The sequence below is a fragment of the Delphinus delphis genome, chromosome 14 (genome assembly GCF_949987515.2).
Source record: "Delphinus delphis chromosome 14, mDelDel1.2, whole genome shotgun sequence".
Lineage (NCBI taxonomy): Eukaryota > Metazoa > Chordata > Mammalia > Artiodactyla > Delphinidae > Delphinus > Delphinus delphis.
In genome coordinates, this window is record NC_082696.1 from 82,833,970 (window position 1) to 82,859,705 (window position 25,736).

The window sequence follows — 25,736 nt, forward strand, 5'->3', positions numbered from 1 at the left end:
ATCCCACATGCCGCGGAGCGGCTGGGCCCGTGAGCCATGGCCACTGAGCCTGCGCGTCCGGAGCCTGTGCTCCGCAATGGGAGAGGCCACAACAGTGAGAGGCCCGCGTACCGAATAGATTTTGTAAGGCTACAGCCACCATAGATAGTGATTCCTCTGATGGACCTGGACAAAGTCAATAGTAAACCTTCTGGAAAGGATTCAGCATTCTAGATGTCATTAAGAACATTCATGATTCGTGGGAAGAGGTCCAAATAGCAACATTAACAGAAATTTAGAAGAAACTGATTCCAGCCCTCATGGATGACTTTGCTGGGATTAATACTTCAGTGAAGGAATTGACTGCAGATGTGGTGGGTATAGCAAGAAAACTAGAATTAGAAGTGAAGCTTGGGGAACTCTTCTTAATATTATGTAACAACCTACATGGGAAAATAATTTGAAAAAGAATAGATACACATATATGCATAACTGAATCACTTTGTTGTACACCTGAAACTAACACAACATTGTTAATCAACTATACTCCAATACAAAATGAAATGTTAAAAAACAAGTAAAAATAAAAGTAAGGGAACATCGGGACTTCCCTGGCAGTCCAGTGGGTAAGACTCCGTGCTCCCAATGCAGGAGGCTGGGGCTTGATCCCTGATTGGGGAACTAGATCCTCCATGCATGCCACAACTAAGAGTTCACATGCCGCAACTAAAGATCCCACATGCCAAAACTAAGACCCGTTACAGCCTAAATAAATAAATATTTTTTTTAAAAAGTAACATTAAAAAAATAATAAAGGAACATGAAAAAAAAAAGAACAAGCGGAGCCTGAAAATGTGACTGGATTGCTGCAATCTCATGACAAAACTTGAATGGATGAGGAGTTGCTTCTTATGGACGAACAGAGAAAGTGGATTCTTGAGATGGAATCCACTCCTGGTGAAGATGCTGTGAAGACTGTTGAAATGACAGCAAAAGATTTAGGATATGACATAAACTTAGTTGATAAAGCAGCACACACATCTGAGAGGACTGACTCCAATTTTGAAAGTAGTTCTGCTATGGGTAAAATGCTATCAAACGGCACTGCATGCTACAGAGAAATCGTTCATGAAAGACAGAATCAATCCATGTGGGAAATGTCACCGTGGTCTTATTTTAGAAACTGTCCCAGCTGACCCAACCTTCAGCAGCCACCACCCTGATCAGTAAGCAGCCACCAGCATGGAAGAAAACGCTCCACCAGCAAAAAGATTACAACTTGCTGAAGACTCAGATGATGGTTAGGATGCTTTAGCAATAACATATTTTAAAGTTAAGGTTTGTACGTTGTATGAAAGACACAATGTTATTGCAGTCTTAAGAGATTACAGTCTAATGTAAACAGAATTTTTCTATGTACTGAGAAACCAAAAATTGGTGTGACTCACTTTACTGTGATATTCACTTTATTAAGGTGATCTGGGACTGAACCTGTGATATCTCTGAGGTGCCTGTACAAGGTAAAACTAACCTTGAAGATGAGTCCCGACCAAGAGACTCTAAATGAATGCAGTTAGATTTTATTAATCCCCAAACAACTATTACCTGATTCTGCACTTCTATTTACTTTATGTGTCTGGTATCTCTTTTTATTGACCACTCAACAAGCCAAGACCTTGATCTTGGAGATGGGTACAGCAAGCAATTAATACAATAAATAATGACCAGTAACTCACAGAGCTCATATTTTAGAAAAGGAACCCCTAGAATGAGTTAACTAATTAATTCCATGCTAAATAAATTAATTCTATAGCGTTGCTGCAAAGGATGATTTCAAGAAACTGTGAGATAAGAGTTTACAGAGCCTGGGGAGTCTTCCCGGACAAAGTGAGGTTTCAAGTATGCTTGAACGATAATAGGAAATCCCTAGGGAAAGGGCATGTTCCCTGAACATACACGAAGATCCTGGGCAGGACTGAATGGAGGGTGTTGTGAACAGCATCCAGAGGGCCAGGTGAATAACTACACAGAGAAGTTTGGGAAGAAGATAGAGGTCAGACTTTGCAAACTTTTGGTCAACTGTGTTACGGACTTTGCCTATTTTTCACAGATCATTAAGAAGCCATTGGAAAAAAGAAGAAAACCAAGAAAAAGAAGAAAAAGAAAGAAGCCATTGAGGGCCACACGGGAAGGACCGTGAGTGGAGAGAGGACCAAAACGATGTCCAGGTGTCTGGTGACCAGAATGGAATATAGATGGTTGAATTTGTCTTTGGAAGTTCAAATTGAGATGCATTTATTTATTCACTCATTCGAATGACTGTTAAGAATCTCTTAGTCATCAGACTCTGTGGTAGGTGTTAACAAGAAATACAAGAATTTGAATTCCAACCTCAAAAATAGGATAACAGTAAAAGAAGTACTCTACACATACAAATAAGTAAATGAAAAATTAAGAGCAATACATCTTAAGACAGCAGTGAAGACTTTCAGAGAACAGATCACACCTACTTGGGGGGTAATTATGATTTGGATAATTTAGACAAAGGAGACAGCATTCATGAAGGTATAATCCCACAGGCCACAAACTACAAGGGAACAAAGGAATCAGGCAAAAATATTTACCTAATTTAGAAGGCATAAACTAGCATGTAAGTGTTATAAATGCACCAGGATATGACTCTCTACTTTTTCCAATATCATTCCATGGCTCTTGGTCGATTTCATTACAGCGAAAGAGAGTCCACCATAAATCCAAAGTTCCAACATAAACTAACGCTGCTGTGAAAACCCACCTAAACGAGAAAGCCTGGCAGAATAGGAGTGAGTGCTTTCAACCTAATTTCAGGTCTTGCTGGTAGCTGTTAAAAAGAAGCCTGTTTAATATGTGTCTAGTGGTACTTAATAAACACTTTGTGAGATGAAAAATCACAAAATACCAATTTAATCATCCCATTCATGTAATTTTAGCATCTCACTTTATTAAAAGTATCTGACACAATCTTATTGGCTATGTAATCCATTTGCCAGACTAAAAACTCTGGTGAATCAAGAGGATGATATAAACTATCCATTTCCTCTCTATGTTGGCCTTGAAGATGAATGTGTTTTTCATTTCAGAATTTTGCTTTTCAAAGATAACATTTATTAAGTTTGCTTTTGAGAAGAATGGTTAAAAAAAAACCATTCATGCCTGCAGCATATGTACCATCTATTTGGCAAAAGAATATACAGGTATTCAAATTTTTGAGAACATTCAGAAAGCAACACATAAACAAAGATGAATTAAGGGATGCCAATCTGTTTAGTGCTCAGTGAGTAGAATAAAAGAATATCTCTTTTCCTTAAGAATTCTGGTTTGAGGTAAATTTTTAGCTTTTTTTTTTTTTTTTTAATGAATGTAATAGCTACAAACTCACTGCAAAGAACAGAGGATTAGTGTCTCTGGCTAGGAAGATGTGCACGTGGTAATGACTGAGTCAGAGATGGAATCAGAGAAGATAATTGGGCAGGGGGCTGTATTATGGACGAGGAATGAGGAAAGACCTTGCCTAAGAGAGATTAGGAAAAATATTTGTGAAGTGTTTTGCTCAGAAGTCTTTCTTTGAAAGAAGACTTTGCATCACCATTGTTAAAATTTTTCTAACATTTTAAATCCATACATTTGTAATATTAGTTCAGTCCTTTCTGCCAAAGTACACATTTTCTGTTTTGGCTAAAGTTCAAGAATGAGTTAAATTAGACATTTGAGGGAACTTTTGAGGTTCACCACCACCATAAACATCAACAAAACATATATATTAGATATGAACAGTTTTGTTTATCAATCAGTTACAGAAATAAATAACAATGAAATTGAAGATGTATCAAGTGGATGTGTTTGACGTTTTATTTTACACTGAGAACTAGAAGTTTCTTTTCCTGAACATTCACTGCACCAGTATGAAAGAATGGACTTGACAAAGTAACTGATTGGATATTTTTTAAAAAGAGCAAAAACCCAATATTCCTTTAGTGTGTTATAGAGTGTGGTAAGGCAAAGTTCCATTTTCACTGTGAAAATGGAAAATTGAGAGGTTAGAAAGAGAGGAGTATGTGAATTTAATTTAAAAGATTAGACAACTGACTTATATGTACATGAAAGAGTTTCTTTAGTGCCAAACGTGGAACGTTGTTTTATTTTAGGATTTTTGTTTGTTTCTCATCCTAGAATTAAAAAAAAAAAAACTCATTAATTATGTTCTGGCGGGGAGGGATAAATTAGGAGTTTGAGATTAATATATATACACTAATATATATAAAACAGGTAAACAACAAGGACCTACTGTATAGCACCGGGAACTATACTCAATATCTTGTAATAACCTACAAGGGAAAATAATCTGGAAAAAAAAGATATATATGCATATATAATTGAATCACTTTGCTGTACACCTGAAACTAACACAACACTGTAAACCAACTATATGTCAATAAAAAAAATAAAATAGAAAACAATATCACAATATCACTGAAATCACCTAAACCAAAACAAATAAAAAAAGATCTTTCAGGAAATGGTAGTGTCATTTTACTGAATGGGAAAAAATGAGGTTTTTGAGAGGTGGAAATTAAGAGTTCTGTTATGGGCATTTAAGCATTTTCTAGTTCAGGGATTAAATGTTGACATATTTAAAAATAAAAACCAATTATCATATGATACACCTAAGATTTCTATTTCATAACCTCTTGTCTAGGTACCACACAAGACATGAAGAGACTTTTTTCTTTTTCTCTGATGCTTAACTGGGATCCAGAGTGGTGCCGAAGATGCTTCTCCTTCAGCTGCGTTCAGGTTTGCTCTCCACCTGGGTGAGTATGGAGGCAAGAGACCACCAAGGCCCTCCCCACCCTACCACCCACCCAGATACGACTGCCTTCCAGACTCACTGCAAAACCACAAGCTTGAAAACACCTCAAAGCTTTCTTTCTAGAACTGTGTTCCTACTGAAGGCTAATTAGCACCTTGTCATCTTGTCAGAAAAGTGTTCCCGATGATTTGGGGAAATGTAAACATTCCCAAACTGGCTCCTCTGTACTCCTGAGTAAAGATGCACAGAGCATCCGCACTGTGACTGGTCTTGTTCTGTTAGACTCAGGGGAAACTGTGCAGATAAAGACCCACCAAGCTCTGCTCTCCCGGAACGTGTAGTCTGAGGGGCTGTGGTGGAGACAGATGATGATAAACAAGTAAACAAATGAGTGAACAAGAGAGTCACAGCTGGAAGTGTTCTGAAAGCAGTGTGACCACAGGAGAGCTTAGTCCCCAACACTAGAAGAAGCCAGAAACATAAGGCTCTGTGGAAGGCTCTACCCAAGTGAGGTCTTGAGGTCTAGAAAGCTTTGTGTATTCAGGGACAGAGACAAGCCTGGGGCTCGTGGGGCTCATGAAGAGGGGGACGCGGCAGGAGGTGGATTTGGAGGGTGAGCAGAAGTCCGATCCTGGAGGGCCCGGAAGGCATGGGGCCAACAAGGTGAGGCACCACGAGAGGACTTTAAAGTAGGGAAGAGATGTGACATTTTAACCCTTCATTTTGCGGTTGTGTGTAGATTGGATTGCACAGAGACAAGAATGGGTATGGGAGACATTGGGGACTAGAGTGTAGGCCAGACATGGGTAAATGGTAGAACCTTTTACTGAACTGGGTTAGAGTAGGTTTCAAACAGGTCCGCGGGTACATAGTCCTGAAATAAGAATGTCTATTTGGAACGTGTTGAATTTGTGATGCCGTTATAGACCTAATGCAGGGAGTCTTATTCTGAATAGACTTTGTTTAAAGCTGTATCTCCCAAATTTATTTAAAAATAAATCCTCCCTCCCCTCTTTCCCTTTTTTTTCCTTTTCATGGGACACCATTTGGTAAACATTGCATTAGAGGACATAATTTCTTCCATGATAGGCAGACAGGTTAAGAATCAGAACTGTCTTAGGCTTTTTACTTTCTTTTCATTTCCATCATAAGCATTTGCATTTGGATTTTTCCAGTGCTATTTTTCAATTTAAAAACTCCAAATGCCTATTTCTTAACGAACCATCCCACAAAAGGTGACTAAGAATAGAGAATGCGAGGCTGTATTTTGAAGCTGGGAGGATGCTGAGATCAGCCAGTCCTACCTTCACGTAACGTGCTTCCTTACACAACAGTGTCACTCTGGGGACACAAAGTTTTTTTACAGCAATGTGACACATGACCAGACTTTCTGGACCCAGAAGAATTAAAATTGCAATGGCTAAAACATTAGATTCCTGGGGTTTTCTGTGTTAAAGAAACTTCCTTCTGCAATTGTGTTCACCAGGAAGAAAATCCTGTCTCCGATGTGCAGGGAGCAATTCCTATGATACATTTTATCGTATTTTATTATTTTAAAAAAAATTTTATAGTTGATTTACAATGTTGTGTTAATTTCTTCTGTATAGCAAAGTGATTCAGTTATACACACACACACACACACACACATACACACACACACACATATATATATATATATATTTGTTTCTATATTCTTTTCCATTCTTGTTTAACCAAGGATATTGAATATAGTTCCCTGTGACTTTCATACATTTTAATGAAAATACTATGTTTCAGTCTATTTTCTCATCTTGACCAATAACTGGTGACACTATAGTATAGGTTGGATAACAATAACCACAAGGTAAAGTCATGATATTTTGAACACTAAAACCATCATTTCAACAACTGTTCTGGGTTGATTGCTGATGACTGATGAAGTTACCTGTAGGGAGGAATCGGGGGAGAAGAATTCTGGCCCCTTTGAGGCTATCTGATTTAGGCTATCTGATTTGGCTCTGGTTTTTACTGAATTGGGAGTTACCCAGGGGATGGGAAAGACTCCTCTGGGATACAAGACTGAAATGCAGAAGAGCCATATGCTGAAGAGCAAAAACCTATGTTTCCTATTTGCCATTTTAAAATAAATGACAAAAGAGGAAAATCAAAATGAAATATCATGTTTAAAAATTAGAATTAAGAATAGAGGCAATCTATAGTGGTAAGGGCTAAGAAGATTAAAAAAAGAAAGGTTGGTAAGTAAATTAAGACAAAGTTTGAATGAGAAAAATATTACATAGTAAAAGAGAGCAAGCCAGGATTAAGAAAGACACAAATTTTTAAAACTCTCATAAGCTAAGCACTGAAAGATCACCAGAATAATGCTGAAAATCTGAAATGACACAAAATGAATACAATTGCCACATAATAGACTAGAAGATTAAGATGATGAAATGCAAATTTTAATTAAAGACCAGGTTAACGAGCCAGCATTTGTGTTTTAAATTATAACATCCTCATTTTGAGACAATCAGGGACCTCTGAACCAGGGTAGGGCAAAGGCTCAGGATGTTTCCTCTCTGTCCTCACAGGAACGCTCCCTGCAGAGGGACTGTGGGGAGGTCACCCTCTCACAAATGCTGAAGGATCAAAATACTAGAACCACAGGAGACCAAAGCCTCTTGCTCTAGGTAACAGATGTTAGGTTCCAGCTGTGTTCCTCAGGACCTATCGTTGGGTGGTTCTTTCCTTCTCCTTAGAGTTTATGAGTCTGAAAATATATCTGGAAACTACAACCTAATGGGATCTGTCTGGAACGGTTCTGGATTCTCAGGAATGAATTTCTCAAATGCAGGACTGCTCGGCCCCACAGACTGAAATGGGCCCTTACGCAGCTACTTCTCCCTAGAACAATCCTAGCCAAAGAATCCCTTTGAGTGTCTGATGAAGGCTATCCATAAGAAATAAAGCTCAAAAACTATCATAATATCCTGAGTTTACTTCACCAAATCCCTTGCTTTTAAAGTAATATTCCCATATAAGTCATGATCCTTGACTTCATATTGTTTTGTAGTTTTCAAGATTCTTCCACCTAATTTTAATCACATAACATTCCTATGATATAGAAGGGTAATGAATACCAGCTCTATTTTAAAAATGAAAGAAGTGAGGAATAGAAAAGAGGAAGAAGTTGCCCAAGTAAATATTTAAAATTAAGGATTGGAAAGTAAATACATAATACATAAGTAAATAAGTAAATAAATAAAATTAAGGATTGGGACTAAACCTTAATCCATGTCTTGTGAACTCCAGACCACTGAATCATATAATTATATTCATTTAAACATAGCCCCATATATAAATGAAAACTTGTCAATAGTTCTTTATGTCAGTCTTCAATCTGTCACTCACTTATTTATCCCTACCTATCCTCTATATTACTTGTACGCTACTTCATAAATATATATCAGAAAGAGAATTGTCAAAACTGAAACAAAGAGGGCCAAACTTAATTCATTGGTTCTTCCAGTCTTCAGCTACTGACAGAGGGAAAAAAAATTATTACTATGAAGTAAAATACTACAAAGAAAATTACCATAGAGCTTGAGGCTTTGAACTAAAAACTTAAGCTTTCATTTTCCCAAAATTATTTAATTTTGGAAAAGACAATATCAATTTTATTTTGCGGATATACATTATATAATTTTAATGGAGGGCCTACCTAGAAAATGCAAACATACCATATTTCTGTGAGTTTTCTCCAGCTGAATATTAATCAAAATCAAAATCATTTAAAACGGAAGCATCTAAAGTGATCAAATCACCCTGGAGGAGGAATGACCACCAAGGTGACACCCAGGTTCAGGTCTGACACTTAGCCAGACCTCAGTACTGTTGGCTACTTGCTTGGTGTCACAGCGAGGCTGTGTTATCCCCTGTTGGACCTAAAATCATCAGAAAACACATTAATAACCAGACAGGGTCACTCTGAGACTGTGATAAAAATGAGGTAAAACAAGGTCACTTCATAGACAAAGACAAGGTCCCCAGGGAACCCACAATATTCCAAACATTCTCCTCTCTCAGCTAAGATGAGGGACTCACTTCTTCACCAACTGCATCTGGTCTTCCCTCGTTCTAGATAATTTACTAAGATACCCAATCATAGCATTGTCCCCCTTCCCTGACACCATCAAATCTGGAGCAAAGCCCCACTTTTTTAAACCTTCTGTGAAATCACCCAACACAAGCCCAAACCCTTGATAAGTCTTTCCTAACACCCCCTTACTAAGATGCCCTGCAATTTCCTATGTTGATTTCCCCTCACTGCCAAGAGTAACAAACCCAACTTGTTCAACTACAAGTGTCATCCTGATGGACTCTCACTGGAGACACTGACATGATAATAATACTAGTATTAGAGAGTGTTTCCTAGTTTGCTACCTACCATGGTCTTCTCATGAAGAGGGTATTACTATATTGTCCTCATTGTACAGCTGAAGAAACTAAGGATCAGAGGGGCAACACAGATATGAAAAGATGATATTTAAATTTAAATATGTGTTCTCTTGCAAAAGTCCAAGATCTTTCCCCTATAACACATTAATGTATTATTAAGTAGGCACAGAAACTGTCCTAGAAAAATTTGGATGAGTATTAAAAATTCGTACATGTCAAGAAAATCCAATCAATAGTCATCTATCGCATACCACCAGGTACAAAGATGCATGGAGAGATAAACAGGAAATAAAAGAGCATTTCCTTGTCCTCAAATATATCAATTATGAACTTGATGCTCAATTAGTGACTGTCATGAAAATTCAGAGAAAACAGAAAACATAGGTTGGACTGCCAGAAGTTCTGAGTTTGGTGATAAGAGAAACATACCCCAAAGACCCCTGAACACACACATACATACACACATCCTTCCATAGTACCACACGTAATTATTACTACAGATGAGAAGAGGAGGAAAACGAAGTCACATCACGTTTATGAGCCAGTGAATGAATCGCAGTGAAATCCTTTCGTTGTTCTGTATACCTCTGGCCCACCTCCCCCCAACCAACATCAATCACTGTTCTCAGACACAGTGCACAAGTCGGTAACTAGTAACCCAAACTAGGAAATATCAGATCAGATCTACCCTTTCCTTCCTTTCTTCTCTCCTTATATGGATCTCAGGTAAGTGGTTTACTTTCATCGATAAAGAAGTTGGGAGAAAGTTGGACACTAAGGAAAGCATCAGATAAAAATAGGATGCCATCGCAGGCTTCCGGGAAGATGGTGGAAGAGTAAGACGCGCAGATCACCTTCTCCCCACAGATACACCAGAAATACATCTACACGTGTAACAACTCCTGCAGAAAACTTACTGAACGCTGGCAGAAGACCTCAGACCTCGCCAAAGGCAAGACTCCCCACGTACCTGGGTAGGGAAAAGAAAAAAGGAAAAACAGAGACAAAAGAATAGGGATGGGACCTGCACCAGTGGGAGGGAGCCATGAAGGAGGAAAGGTTTCCACACACTAGGAAGCCCCTTCGCGGGCAGAGACTGCGGGTGGCAGAGGGGGGAAGCTTCGGAGCCGTGGAAGAGAGCGCAGCCACAGAGGACAGCACAGCCACAGGGGTGCGGAGGGCAAAGCAGAGAGATTCCCGCACAGAGGATCGGTGCCGACCGGCACTCACCAGCCCGAGGGGCTTGTCTGCTCACCCGCCGGGGCGGGCCGGGCTGGGAGCTGAGGCTCGGGCTTTGGTCGCAGCGCAGGGAGAGGACTGGGGTTGGCAGCATGAACACAGCCTGCAGGGGGTTAGTGCACCACGGCTGGCCGGGAGGGAGTCCAGGAAAAAGTCTGGACCTGCCGAAGAGGCAAGTGACTTTTTCTTCCCTCTTTGTTTCCTGGTGCACGAGGAGAAGGGATTAAGAGCGCTGCTTAAAGGAGTTCCAGAGATGGGCATGAGCCGCAGCTAAAAGCGCGGACCCCAGAGACGTGCATGAGATGCTAAGGCTGCTGCTGCTGCCACCAAGAAGCCTGTGTGCGAGCACAGGTCACTATCCACCCCCACCTTCTGGGGAGGCTGTGCAGCCCGCCACTGCCAGGTTCCCGGGATCCAGAGACAACTTCCCCGGGAGAACGCACTGGGCGCCTCAGGCTGGTGCAACGTCACGCTGGCCTCTGCCACCACAGGCCCGCCCCGAAATCCGTGCCCCTCCCTTCCCCCCGGCCTGAGTGAGCGGAGACCCGATAGCGGATCCTTTAACCCCGTCCTGTCTGAGCGAAGAACAGATGCCCTCCGGCGACCTACACACAGAGGCGGGGCCAAATCCAAAGCTGAACCCCGGGAGCTGTGCGAACAAAGAAGAGAAAGGGAAATCTCTCCCAGCAGCCTCAGAAGCAGCGGATTAAAGCTCCACAACCAACTTGATGTACCCTGAATCTGTGGAATACATGAATAGACAACAAATCATCCCAAATTAAGGAGGGGGACTTTGAGAGCAAGATTTATGAGTTTTTCCCCTTTTCCTCTTTTTGTGAGTGTGTATGTGTATGCTTCTGTGTGAGATTTTGTCTGTATAGCTTTGCTTCCACTATTTGTCCCAGGGTTCTAGCTGTCCGTTATTTTTTTTTAATTTTTTTCTTAATAATTATTTTTTATTTTAATAATTTTATTATATTTTATCTTTATTTTATTTTACTTTATCTTCTTTCTTTCTTTTTTCTTTCCTTCCCTCCTTCCTTCCTTCCTCCCTCCCTCGCTCCTTTCTTTCTTTCCTTCTTCCTTTCTTTCTACTTCTACTAATTCTTTCTTTCTACTTTTTCTCCCTTTTATTCTGAGCCCTGTGGATGAAAGGCTATTGGTGCTGCAGCCAGGAGTCAGTGCTGTGCCTCTGAGATGGGAGAGCCAACTTCAGGACACTGGTCCACAAGAGACCTCCCAGCTCCACATAATATCAAATGGCGAAAATCTCCCAGAGATCTCCATCTCAACCCCAGCACCCAGCTTCACTCAAAGATCAGCAAGCTAAAGTGCTGAACATCCTATGCCAAGCAACTAGCAAGACAGGAACACAACCCCACCCATTAGCAGAGAGGCTGCCTAAAATCATAATAAGTCCACAGCCACCCAAAACACAACACCAGACGTTGACCTGCCCACCAGAAAGACAAGATCCAGCCTCATCCACCAGAACACAGGCACTAGTCCCCTGCACCAGGAAGCCTACAAAACCCACTGAACCAACCTTAGTCACTGGGGACAGACACCAAAAACAATAGGAACTACGAACCTGCAGCCTACAAAAACGAGACCCCAAACACAGTAAGATAAGCAAAATGAGAAGACAGAAAAACACACAGCAGATGAAGGAACAAGATTAAAAACCCACCAGACGTAACAAATGAAGAGGAAATAGGCAGTCTACCTGAAAAAGAATTCAGAATAATGATAGTAAAGATGAGCCAAAATCTTGGAATTAGAATAGACAAAATGCAAGAAACAGTTAACAAGGACCTAGAAGAACTAAAGAGGAAAAAAAAAGATGAACAACACAATAAATAAAATTAAAAATACTCTAGATGGGATCAGTAGCAGAATAACGGAGGCAGAAGAATGGATAAGTGACCTGGAAGATAAAATAGTGGAAATAACAACTGCAGAGCAGTATAAAGAAAAAAAATGAAAAGAACTGAGGACAGTCTCAGAGACCTCTGGGACAACATTAAACGCACCAACATTCAAATTATAGGGGTTCCAGAAGAAGAAGAGAAAAAGAAAGGGACTGAGAAAATATTTGAAGAGATTATAGTTGAAAACTTCCCTAATATGGGAAAGGAAATAGTTAATCAAGTCCAGGAAGCACAGAGTGTCCCATACAGGATAAATCCAAGGAAAAATATGCCAAGATACATATTAATCAAACTGTCAAAAATTAAATACAAAGAAAACATATTAAAAGCAGCAAGGGAAAAACAACAAATAACACACAAGGGAATCCCCATAAGGTTACCAGCTGATCTTTCAGCAGAAACTCTGCAAGCCAGAAGGGAGTGGCAGGACATATTTAAAGTGATGAAGGAGAAAAACCTACAACCAAGATTACTCTACCCAGCAAGGATCTCATTCAGATTTGATGGAGAAATTAAAATCTTTACAGACAAACAAAAGCTGAGAGAGTTCAGCACCACCAAACCAGCTTTACAACAACTGCTAAAGGAACTTCTCTAGGCAAGAAACACAAGAAAAGGAAAAGACCTACAATAATGAACCCAAAACAATTAAGAAAATGGGAATAGGAACATACATATCGATAATTACCTTAAATGTAAATGGACTATATGCTCCCACCAAAAAACATAGATTGGCTGAATGGATACAAAAACAAGACCCATATATTTGCTGTCTACAAGAGACCCACTTCAGACCTAGAGACACATACAGACTGAAAGTAAGGGGATGGAAAAAGATATTTCATGCAAATGGAAAGTAAAAGAAAGCTGGAGTAACAATTATCATATCAGACAAAATAGACTTTAAAATAAAGACTATTAGAAGAGACAAAGAAGGACACTACATAATGATCAAGAGATCGATCCAAGAAGAAGATATAACAATTGTAAATATTTATGCACCCAACATAGGAGCACCTCAATACATAAGGCAAATATTAACAGCCATAAAAGGGGAAATCGACAGTAACACATTCTTAGTAGGGGACTTTAACAACACACTTTCACCAATGGACAGATCATCCAAAATGAAAATAAATAAGGAAACACAAGCTTTAAATGATATATTTAATGATATATTAAATGATATATTAATGATATATTAAACATGATATATTAAATAAATGATATATTAAACAAGATGGACTTAATTTATATTTATATAAATTATTTATGATAATTTAAATGATATATTAAATGATATATTAAACAAGATGGACTTAATTTATATTTATAGGATATTCCATCCAAAAACAGCAGAATACACATTTTTCTCAAGTGCTCATGGAACATTCTCCAGGATAGATCATATCTTGGGTCACAAATCTAGCCTTGGTAAATTTAAGAAAATTGAAATTGTATCAAGTATCTTTTCCGAACACAATGCTATGAGACTAGATATCAATTACAGGAAAAGACCTGTAAAAAATACAAACACATGGAGGCTAAACAATATACTACATAATAACGAAGTGATCACTGAAGAAATCAAAGAGGAAATAAAAAAATACCTGGAAACAAATGACAATGGAGACACGACAACCCAAAATCTATGGGATGCAGCAAAAGAAGTTCTAGGAGGGAAGTTTATAGCAATACAATCCTACTTTAAGAAACAGGAAACATCTCGAATAAACAACCTAACCTTGCACCTAAAGCAATTAGAGAAAGAAGAACAAAAAAAACCCAAAGATAGCAGAAGTAAAGAAATCATAATAATCAGATCAGAAATAAATGAAACAGAAATGAAGGAAATGATAACAAAGATCAATAAAACTAAAGGCTGGTTCTTTGAGAAGATAAACAAAATTGATAAACCATTAGCCAGACTCATCAAGAAAAAAAGGAAGAAGACTCAAATCAATAGAATTAGAATTGAAAAAGAAGTAACAACTGACACTACAGAAATACAAAAGATCATGAGAGATTACTACAAGCAACTCTAGGCCAATGAAATGGACAACCTGGAAGAAATGGACAAATTCTTAGAAATGCACAACCTGCCAAGACTGAATCAGGAAGAAATAGAAAATATGAGCAGACCAATCACAAGCACTGAACTTGAAACTGAGATTAAAAATCTTGCAACAAACAAAAGCCCAGGACCAGATGGCTTCACAGGAGAATTCTATCAAACATTTACAGAAGAGCTAAGACCTATCCTTCTCAAACTCTTCCAAAATATAGCAGAGGGAGGAACACTCCCAAACACATTCTACGAGCCACCATCACCTTGATACCAAAACCAGACAAGGATGTCACAAAGAAAGAAAACTACAGGCCAATATCACTAATGAACATAGATGCAAAAATCCTCAACAAAATACTAGCAAACAGAATCCAACAGCAAAGTAAACGGATCATACACCATGAACAAGTGGGGTTTATTCCAGGAATGCAAGGATTCTTCAATATATGCAAATCAATCAACATGATACACCATATTAACAAATTGAAGGAGAAAAACCATATGATTATCTCAATAGATGCAGAGAAAGCTTTCAACAAAATACAACACCATTTAGGATAAAAACCCTGCAGAAAGTAGGCATAGAGGGAACTTTCCTCAACATAATAAAGGCCATATATGACAAACCCACAGCCAACATCGTCCTCAATGGTGAAAAACTGAAAGTGTTTCCCCTAAGATCAGGAACAAGACAAGGTTGTCCACTCTCACCACTCTTATTCAACATAGGTTTGGAAGTTTTATCCACAGCAATCAGAGAAGAAAAAGAAATCACAGGAAGCCAAATCGGAAAAGAAGAAGTAAAGCTGTCACTGTTTGCAGATGACATGATACTATACATAGAGAATCCTAAAGATGTTACCAGAAAACTACTATAGATAATCAATGAATTTTGTAAAGTATCAGGATACAAAATTAACACACAGAAATCTCTTTCATTCCTGTACACTAATAATGAAAAACCTGAAAGTGAAATCAAGAAAACACTCCCATTTACCAGTGCAACAAAAAGAATAAAATATCTAGGAATAAACCTACCTAAGGAGAAAAAAGACCTATGCAGAAAATTATAAGACACTGATGAAAGAAATTAAAGATGATACAAATAGATGGAGAGATATACCATGTTCTTTGATTGGAAGAATCAGCATTGTGAAAATGATTCTACTACCCAAAGCAATCTACAGATTCAATGCAATCCCTATCAAACTACCACTGGCATTTTTCACAGAACTAGAACAAAAAATTTCACAATTTGTATGGAAACACAAAAGAACCCTAATAGCCAAAGCAAACTTGTGACCGAATAATGGAGCTGGAGGAATCAGGCTCCCTGACTTCAGACTATATTACAAAGCTACAGTAATCAAGACATTATGGTACTGGCACAAAAACAGAAAGATAGATCAATGGAACAGGGTAGAAAGCTCAGAGATAAATCCACACACATATGGTCACCTTATCTTTGATAAAGGAGGCAGGAATGTACAGTGGAGAAAGGACAGCCTCTTCAATAAGTGGTGCTGGGAAAACTGGACAGGTACATGTAAAAGTATAAGATTAGATCACTCCCTAACACCATACACAAAAGTAAGCTCAAAATGGATTAAAGACCTAAATGTAAGGCCAGAAAGTATAAAACTCTTAGAGGAAAACATAGGCAGAACACTCTATGAAATAAATCACACCGAGATCCTTTTTGACCCACCTCCTAGAGAAATGGAAATAAAAACAAAAATACACAAATGGGATCTAGTGAAACTTCAAAGCTTTTGTGCAGCAAAGGAAACCATAAACAAGACCAAAAGACAACCCTCAGAATGGAAAAAAAAATATTTGCAAATGAAGCAACTGACAAAGGATTAATCTCCAAATTTATATGCAGCTCAATAACCAAAAAACAAACAACCCAATCCAAAAATGGGCAGAAGACCTAAATAGACATTTCTCCAAAGAAAATATACAGATTGCCAACAAACACATGAAAGAATGCTCAACATCATTAATCATTAGAGAAATGCAAATCAAAACTACAATGAGATATCATCTCACACCAGTCAGAATGGCCATCATCAAAAAATCTAGAAACAATAAATGCTGGAGCGGGTGTGGAGAAAAAGGAACCCTCTTGCACTGCTGGTGGAAATGTAAATTGATACAGCCACTGTGGAGAACAGTGTGGAGGTTCCTTAAAAAACTACAAATAGAACTACCATATGACCCAGCAATCCCACTACTGGGCACATATCCTGAGAAAACCATAATTCAAAAAGAGTCATGTACCAAAATGTTCATTGCAGCTGTATTTACAATAGCCCAGAGATGGAAACAACCTAAGTGTCCATCATCGGATGAATGAGTAAAGAAGATGTGGCACATATATACAATGGAATATTACTCAGCCATAAAAAGAAACGAAATTGAGTTATTTGTAATGAGGTGGATAGACCAAGAGTCTGTCATACAGAGTGAAGTAAGTCAGAAAGAGAAAGACAAATACCATATGCTAACACATATATATGGAATTTAAGAAAACTAAAATGTCATGAACAACCGGGGGTAAGACAGGAATAAAGACACAGACCTACTAGAGAATGGACTTGAGGATATGGGGAGGGGGAAGGGTAAGCTGTGACAAAGCGAGAGAGAGGCATGGACATATATACACTACCAAACGTAAGGTAGGTAGCTAGTGGGAAGCAGCCGCATAGCACAGGGAGATCAGCTCAGTGCTTTGTGACCGCCTGGAGGGGTGGGATAGGGAAGATGGGAGGGAGGGAGACGCAAGAGGGAAGACATATGGGAACATATGTATATATATAACTGATTCACTTTTTTATAAAGCAGAAACTAACACACCATTGTCAAGCAATTATACTCCAATAAAGATGTAAGAAAAAAAAATTGGATGCCATCTACTTAGCAGTAGACATCAAAATTTGCATAAATAGAACCATTTCATTATTTGATGTGAGCAATATTCATCATCCCTACACAGTATCCACTTCATTATGGGGGTGATATGTGCTTCCTAAAAGCAGGAAGCTGGGACGCTGCTCTAACATGATCCCACATTAAAATGTCACTGCCCGTGACCACAACCTGCATGGCCAAATCTCGCAAAGGTGGTGAGCAGAGACCCAGTTTGTTGTTTTGAATGTTTCCTCTGCTCTCTTCTGTTCTTCACTTCTCAATGAGCCTAACCAAAGAAAACCAAGTGTGGGTCTTGGCCCACTTCTTCATCACTGACACTTTTCCCATTAAAGGTTTTCCCTTAAGAGGTTGTCTTAGGGATCTCAGGTAGGATGGCTACAAGAAAAGGAGGTTGAAACCACTTAATATTCAAATTACCACCTCTCATTGAGACTAGAGTGTTTGTATGTGTTTTTCAGAATTGCATTCAATTTTTCACATGCTTATTTCTAAATCCTCAGAAGATATTACAAATTTCTTGAGATCAAGGACTATATATTCTTCTCAGTAGTGTCTTACATCTAGTTGATACTTAATAATGCTTTATATTCAGTGAAGGTGCCTGAGATTAGCTATAAGAAATTAGTTCTAATTCTTCTAATATCTAGGAAGAATTTGAAATATTTGTACCAAACATATCTTATATAATTTAAAAACATAATGCCAAAATGTTGAGCAGAGTATAAAAATATATATTTTTTAAATCATAGCTATAAGAATTCCCTTTCAGATAGTAAGGAAATTGGGATAAAATATGGTAAGAGTTTTATCCTTTATGATGTACCTAAATCCAAGAATGGAAATAACAGAAGTCAGAAACAACACATTTATTAAGTATTCAAGATAGATCCATAATGCTCACTTTATGAGAAAATATGAGCTAGGCCAGATTTACAATTAGTATAATCATAACTCCCCAAAATTAAAGACCTAACAAAAGAAAGCCAACCAAATTTAAGGGTCTTAGAGTGGCTCCAGTGATGGTATAATACAGGTAAAACACACATGGTTACTACTTGAGTGATAAAGCAAAAACTACATCAACTTAGAAAAATGAGTTTTCTTATCTAAATTGTAACAACTCAGCATCTCTGTGTACTCATCCAAGCTTTTTCCTGCTAGAGAAAATTCATGGAAAGTGGACTATGAAAAACCTGGTTGATAACATTTTACTGATCAGTGCCATTTTATCTTTGTACTTATGGGGATCAACTGAGGTAAAAGAATTAATTAGAAACTAATATATTAAAAGAGAATCTATAGTTAGCTATAATTTTTTATTTCCCAGTGTTATCTATTTTTTCACACTCCACAGAAAAATAAGAGTGAGCTCTGACTCCCCATAAATATCACAGCTCAGCAGTTAAAAAAAATTCTAAAATTTGTATAAATTTACTCAAATCTTTGGAAAAAAGGCAGAGCATAAATATATATGTGTGTGTCTGTGTGCCTATCTGTATGTTTACAGAGAGATAGACATAAGACAGATCATAAATAGATTTTCTGGGAGTGATTTGCAAATAAGGAATCATGATTATTGACTCCCCAATATTCATAATACCTGAATACTGAATCATATGAGTTTATTCACTATTTGTAGAATTCATAACATTCTAAAAGTGATGATATTACTCAATACAACTACCACATATTTATATGTATATTCCTAAGTGTAGCAAGCCAGTAAAAGAGAACAATTAAGCTTGTTAGATGACAGTTGCTTCTCTACATTTTTGGATGTTTTTCAGTCTTCAGATGTTTTAGATTCTTAAAATTTCCAGAAGAACTTTGAATTACTGCCTTATGATATAGGATATTAACTTGGGGAATTTAGAGGGCAAATGAGACTCAGTGTGAGTTGAATAATGTGTCTGGAGCTCACTACTGGCATCCCAGCTCTGTTGCTTGCATGTAGAACACGTGACTGCATGGACAGGTGAGAAACTCTCCCAAAGAGAAGATGATGCTTATTTATAATGGTCCCATTGTCATTTTTGTTAGCCTCTGCCACTTGCCACTCCTGTCTGTGTCTTCCTCTAGAAGTGCCTTTGCTTTTCCTGGGGAGATTCTATCATTTGCTTGTTTTTATTTTCTCTCATAAATTGCAAGCCCCTTCAAGGTGGAGATCAGTCTTTTTCATTTTGTAGGTATCTGTTTTATGTGTGAATGTTTCAGCAACCTAAATAATAGCATTATGAAGACTTCTCTCTGGAGTAATGGGTGGAATTAGCAAAGTCGGTTAAAACAGAATTGAAATAGTTTGAAGGAAAAAAAATTTAAATAACATAAATACACTCTAAGAACAGACTATACAGTCTTCATAATCACATAAAGACTGTATGTCATTTATGATCTAACCATTTTATGCATCTAGCAGTGAATCTAGAAAGTCTGATTTCCTAGCAAATGTCTATCATGCTCACACGTGGTCAAGGGTGCGCATCCCACTCCTTAGCTGAGTGAGTGTGAGAGAATAACATCAGAAGGATTGCCTCCACACTCGTCTCTCTAGTTACAATGTGGATGCAACAGTCAATTCAGGTCTTTGGGATGGCTTATAATTTTTCCAGGAGGGAAATCCAAGTAGAGATAAAATCTTAGTGTGAATCATTAATATACCTATTTATAGAAATCCAATAAATGTGAGCATTCATTGGTACTTAGTCAAGGAAATATTATACACAATTACATATGATAGAAGCAAGGAAGGTACCCAATTTTATTTAAGCAAGAATCAATAAGCAAAGGACACATTTTCCAGTGTGACTGCATGAAGGTTGTACTCTTAATATCTCCTAGGTATCCTAGGGACCATACACTGGGACATAAATGCCAAGTTCCCCAAATCCAGAACAGGCTCACCTGGGCAGAGAGCGATATTACAAGGCTTATGATGAGTCTCGGGTCCTTCACACGGCCTTCCCCCATACTGGGGCGGAGTGCACGACCGTGTTCTTGTTCTTTGGCCTCGACCACACGTGAATGAACACAAACTCCACGGAGACCACTCCTCCCAGACTCCATGGACTGTAATAAAGCAAAGAAGCTTCAACAACAGAAGCAGAGAGGCGAAGTCAAAGATTATTTTTCTTTATAATTAAGAAAAAAACTCATCAAATAGACAAGTATGAAGATATTTTAAGAATTCAATTGAATTACTCTTATTTGTCACAAAATGTAAGTTAAGTCAGCAATCATTTAACTAATGGAAAATTGCATGTACCTCTTTTTGTATTTGAACAATTATTTATGTTATAAACTTTAAATGTTTTTATTATTTTTTTAATGGAAATGCACCTCTCTCCCTCATAGTAAAATAGTCATGAGTTACTTCTATGTAAAAGTAACATCAACTAAATTTCTTAGAGTGATCTTCTGAAGTTAAAATTGCATTTAAATAGATAAGTGTCAATTTAATTCTTCCAACATCTACAAAGTTTCAGGATTAATAAATTTTATGGTGTCAGAGAATGAAAAAAATCTGAAAATTGATGGTACATATTTTAAACAGCTTTTTGACCTCATATTTTAGAAAACGTATTTTTGCCATTTAAAAAATGTGGGTCTTTAAAGTCACTGTCTTTTGAATAAGAGGGAAATTTCAAGAACTCTATCTACTTGCATAAGAGCCTCCTCTCTCCCCAGTTTTAAAACGAGGGGCAAATATGAAGACCTCTTTCTAATAGCCAGAAAAACAGAAGATATCTGTCCTCTTCCAGTAACTGGATAACACTGGAAATCCTCCTAATTAATAAAAATTCTAGAAAAAAACATATGATCTAATTAAGTTATGTCTCATATAACTATCAGTACACCAGTACTTCAAATATGCCATTACGATGAATTCACCCTTGATCGGAAATACTAACATAATTTGTGTTCCTCCATAATAACCGCTGCAAATAAATGTTGACATCTTTTGCAGAAAGTCCATTAGGGTTCAAAGTTTAGGTCACTTTCTTGCACTGTCAAATCACCAATCCCATCCCAATTCTTAACATTTGGGACGGTAAGCAGTAGCACTCCATGGATAGTACAAATCAAAAGAAGCCAGGCAAAATGTCCTTTTCAATTCAAAATTCCTGTCTTGATGCTGAACCTCTGCCTTACTCTTAAAAGTTCCTCAGCAGATGTTTGATATAACACCCACTGACATGAGTAGGGGGAGTAGAAATTTATCACAAAACATGACAAAGATGTTCATTTTCTCCTCAACATTGGTCGGGGTAAGCAGAAGTGTCAGAGGACACATGCCAGTAAATATAGTACATCTAGAATATTTTGCACATTATCTGCTGACCAAGTTGTTACTTTAAAAACACAGATATGACATCCTTAATTATGAGGCAACCCGTTCTCTTCTATTTATACTATTTAGTTGCCCAACTTGTGAAAATATGTTCAAATATTGGAAAAATTAGACAAATTTAGGTAATATCCAATGAAAAATTCTTTAAGATTCTGTGAAACTTGCTGGAAAGTATATTTCAAAAATACTATACAGAAAAAGTGAGAGAAATTAAGATGTTTGCATTTTTCCCATTTAAGTCTGGGAACACCAAAGACAATTTGTATCCATTGGTATAAGAATAAATAGTAAATCTGTATTTAAGTCTAAGGAAAAAAAATACACATATACCTATATTTACATATAGGTATATATGATCAATTACAGCAAAATAATTTAAAAGTAACATATATGAATATACTGTTATGTAAACTGTACACCTGTAAGCAATTTTCGCATTTATTTCTAGTTACCAAATGTTCTCCACTTAAAAACCACCTTTTCTCCCCGATTTTCTATATAAGATGCTAATAGACTATATAGAATTTTTATTTCTGGTTCTGTTCTGTTCTGGTTCTGTTGTCTTCTATCAAATCACATTGTTGCACATGCAGTGAACAATCTCAGAAGAAAAAGCTGCTAAATTGGCAGATTTTTCTCTAAAGTCTCAAAGAAATGTTCATTAATCTTGATTATTTAGTTAAATTATGGAGCTGGAATCCTCTGAAAACTAATCTTGTTTTTTGAATTTTTTTTTTGAATTTTATTTACTTTTTTTTTATACAGCAGGTTCTTACTCACTACCTTTTAACAGCCTTTATTGCTCCATGGTGAAATTTCATGGCTTCTCCACATCAATTTTAAAAAGCAAAAATATGTTTTTTCATTTGAAAAAGACATACAATTATTAATAATTTATTTTTGATACTTGATACTATTGAATTAGTAGGAAATTGTAGCACAAATCTTGTAATTTTATGAATCCTTTTCATAAAGATTTATGATAAATATTAAATATTTTTATTTTAATGGAAATGCGTTGGATGGACTACTTTATTTTCAGTAAAGTATGAAAATCTGTAAATGATCTAGTCTATTTGAAAAATGTACCTAGAAACTAAAATCAAATTGATCCATTTTTATAATTTTCTTCTTTAGACCCTAGCTATAATATCATGTCTCTGACTTATCTAGAGACGAAATGAGGAATACACAATACCCAAATTATATTACTACCAGGTTTCTGAAATAAGTATACAAAGTATCTTGTGATTCAGATTGGGATGTATAAAATAACTCCTTTAAGTGAAAGCTTTTTTTCTTAGGGAAATAAATGGATGTGAAAACTGTGACATTAAAAAAAAAAAAATCAAAACCATTCCTTAGCCTAAATCAGCTTTTTTCTAAAAGACTGGAATATAGAGTAGACTAGTGGTTCTCAACCAGGGGCAATAATGACCTCCCCCTCCCAGGAGACATTTGGCAACATCGGAGACATTTTTGGTTGTCATGGCTCAGGGGAAGAAAGGGGGCTACTGGTATCTAATGAGAAGAGGCCAGGGATGCTGCCAGACATCCCCAAATCCTCAGGCCAGCCCCACAACAAAGATTTATCCATATCGAAATGTCAGTGGTGCCAAGGTTGAGAAATCCTGGAAGAGGTCATAAAACTGTAAGTCAGAAACCAGGGCAGTAAATACATAATTTCATGTACCTCTCTATTTTTCTCAATTTACTTTCTGTTTATCCGGATCATTTTCTGCCCTGAGCAATAAGAGTTTCTGAAGACACTATGATGTCAGAGCAACACTTTTGTAAAAGGCTGGATATCTTAGGATTCGTATTAGAAATAACACATTATTATGCAATTTAAAAACTCTTTAAATGTGAATAATGTGGGTGAAAGTTTACTAATTTATAATACTATTGATTAGCCTTTAAGAGTACAAATAAATATAAGCTCTAGTTCTATCATCCCACATATTCTGTGAAAAGTGGCATTAATATTCAGTTTGTCCTTGTGTCATTTTCATTAATTAAATAGCAAATACCCTTGCTTATTCACAGTGTGACAAGTAGGTTATTTCTGAGATAATTTTCTTCTTGGGAATAAAGTATTTCAGAAAGATATTTACACTGTTCAGCGTGTTATGCTAGGTTTTAAATTCACTTTTTGTCACTGTTTTCATTATATGTTGTGTAAAAACATACATATTTACCAACAAGACAAATAATTGAACAAAATATCGAACACAAAATATTTCATAACAATCACCATCTGAAAGATATCACAATATCCTGTAGTGGGATACTTATTCTACATTTTTCAAATAATAAAGTTGCCAAATTATTCTTCATGTTTGGAAAATTAAAAAGAAATCAACAAAATGCTTTTTATTGTCTTTAATTCAACATCTGAACTATAACAATGATTAAGATACGTATTTCTTATCATCAGTACTATTTAAGCAAATTTAAAAGATAAACCTACACGTATACGAAGGTGAAGAGAAACCAGTAATTAGCATGTACTTCTTCAGTAGGCATAATAGTAGAAGGTTTAAGAAACTGAGGAAAAGCTTTATAATCATAGAATATTATTCAGTTTTCTGGACATGAGATGCAGGGTGAAAGGGAGTACACACTGGTCCCACTATACATGGTCTCCACGCCCAGGGAGGGGATGAATCAGCAGCCTCGGGCAGAAGGATGGAGATTCCCATATGTCAGTCAGGTGAGTGTTCATAACTAGTGTTTGGAAAGTAAGCTCTGAATCGAGAACTGTGGGGAACACTTTAGCACCCACTCAGACTTCCATTTGGGGATCTGTTTGCCATTAGAGTCTATCCCTGTATGTTGAAAGGATCTTGACTCTTCAAAAGGATGCTGATAACATAAACGTATATGTCAAGTATAGCTTAACTCTCTGTTGACACTTTTCTTGTTGCCAAGTACAGGGCACTTGATCGTGGAACCCTCAACATAAATACTGTAAATAGGGCCCAGCTTTAAGTTCTAGTCCAGGCAATGCACTTAACCCACACCCACCTGAAAATCCACTAGCATTTCCTCATGAGGTCCTTTTACCTATAAAATTTAGACACATTACAATTTCTAAAATGCCCGTCTCCTTACTGCTCTTGTTTCCCTTCTCTTGCCTAATGTACGTATGTTTGCTCTGTGGCCCATGTTATTGTCATCTTTTTTTGTTGTCTTCCCCACCCATGATCTCCTTAAGCATCTTCCCCCCTCTGTTATGTTTTTATGTTTCATTTGATGTTCTTTCTCATCTAGTCTGATTCCCTCTGATTCTCACTGACTTTTCTTATGGAACCATTGCTCTTTTCCTACTAATTCTGTCTTCCCTCCCTCATATCTTTCTGCCCTGTTTATCTTTTTTTTTAATGGAAGAATAGTTGATTTACAATGTTTCAGGTATACATCAAAGTGATTCAGTTATGTATATATATATATATTTTTTATTCTGCCCATTTTATCTTTTAATTCTACCTTTGTCTACCTTTGTGCCTCCCAAGCCCGTAGCAAAGGGATCTCCCCCCTCACTGCAGCATTCTTCCTCCACGACTGCCCACCACTTCCTTCCCCTTTTATTTTTTCCAGCTTGCCTTTTCTTTTATCGGAAAATTTATCATCTAATCCTTTTTAAGTGTACAATTCAGCAGTGTTAAGTATATTCATAGTGTTGGGAAACAGGTCTCCAGAAATTTTTCATTCTGCAAATCCAAACTGTACCTATTAAACAGCTCCTCCTCCAAACTGTTTTGGAGTGGGTTGCTCTCGCCCCTTCTTCTGGGGAATTGGGATTGTCCCTGCCCCTGCCCGATGCCACCCACTCTGTACTCTTGCTTTTAGCAACTGCGGAATTAAGCTTCTCTGGAAATGGAACTTGCAGAAGACTTAAGCACATTTCACCAGATGAAAGGCGGCTGTAGTGCCAGGCCCTTTCCCTGT

General features: G+C 37.4%; 1 protein-coding gene across 1 annotated transcript in view; it reads right to left on the minus strand.

The window, feature by feature from the left end:
• Positions 1-25,736, minus strand: part of ADGRB3 (adhesion G protein-coupled receptor B3) — a 799,562-nt gene that overhangs the window by 462,986 nt on the left and 310,840 nt on the right. The window contains exon 4 of the mRNA XM_060030408.1: positions 20,339-20,503. Coding sequence (XP_059886391.1) covers positions 20,339-20,503 — 165 coding nt within the window. The remainder of the gene's footprint in view (positions 1-20,338; positions 20,504-25,736) is intronic.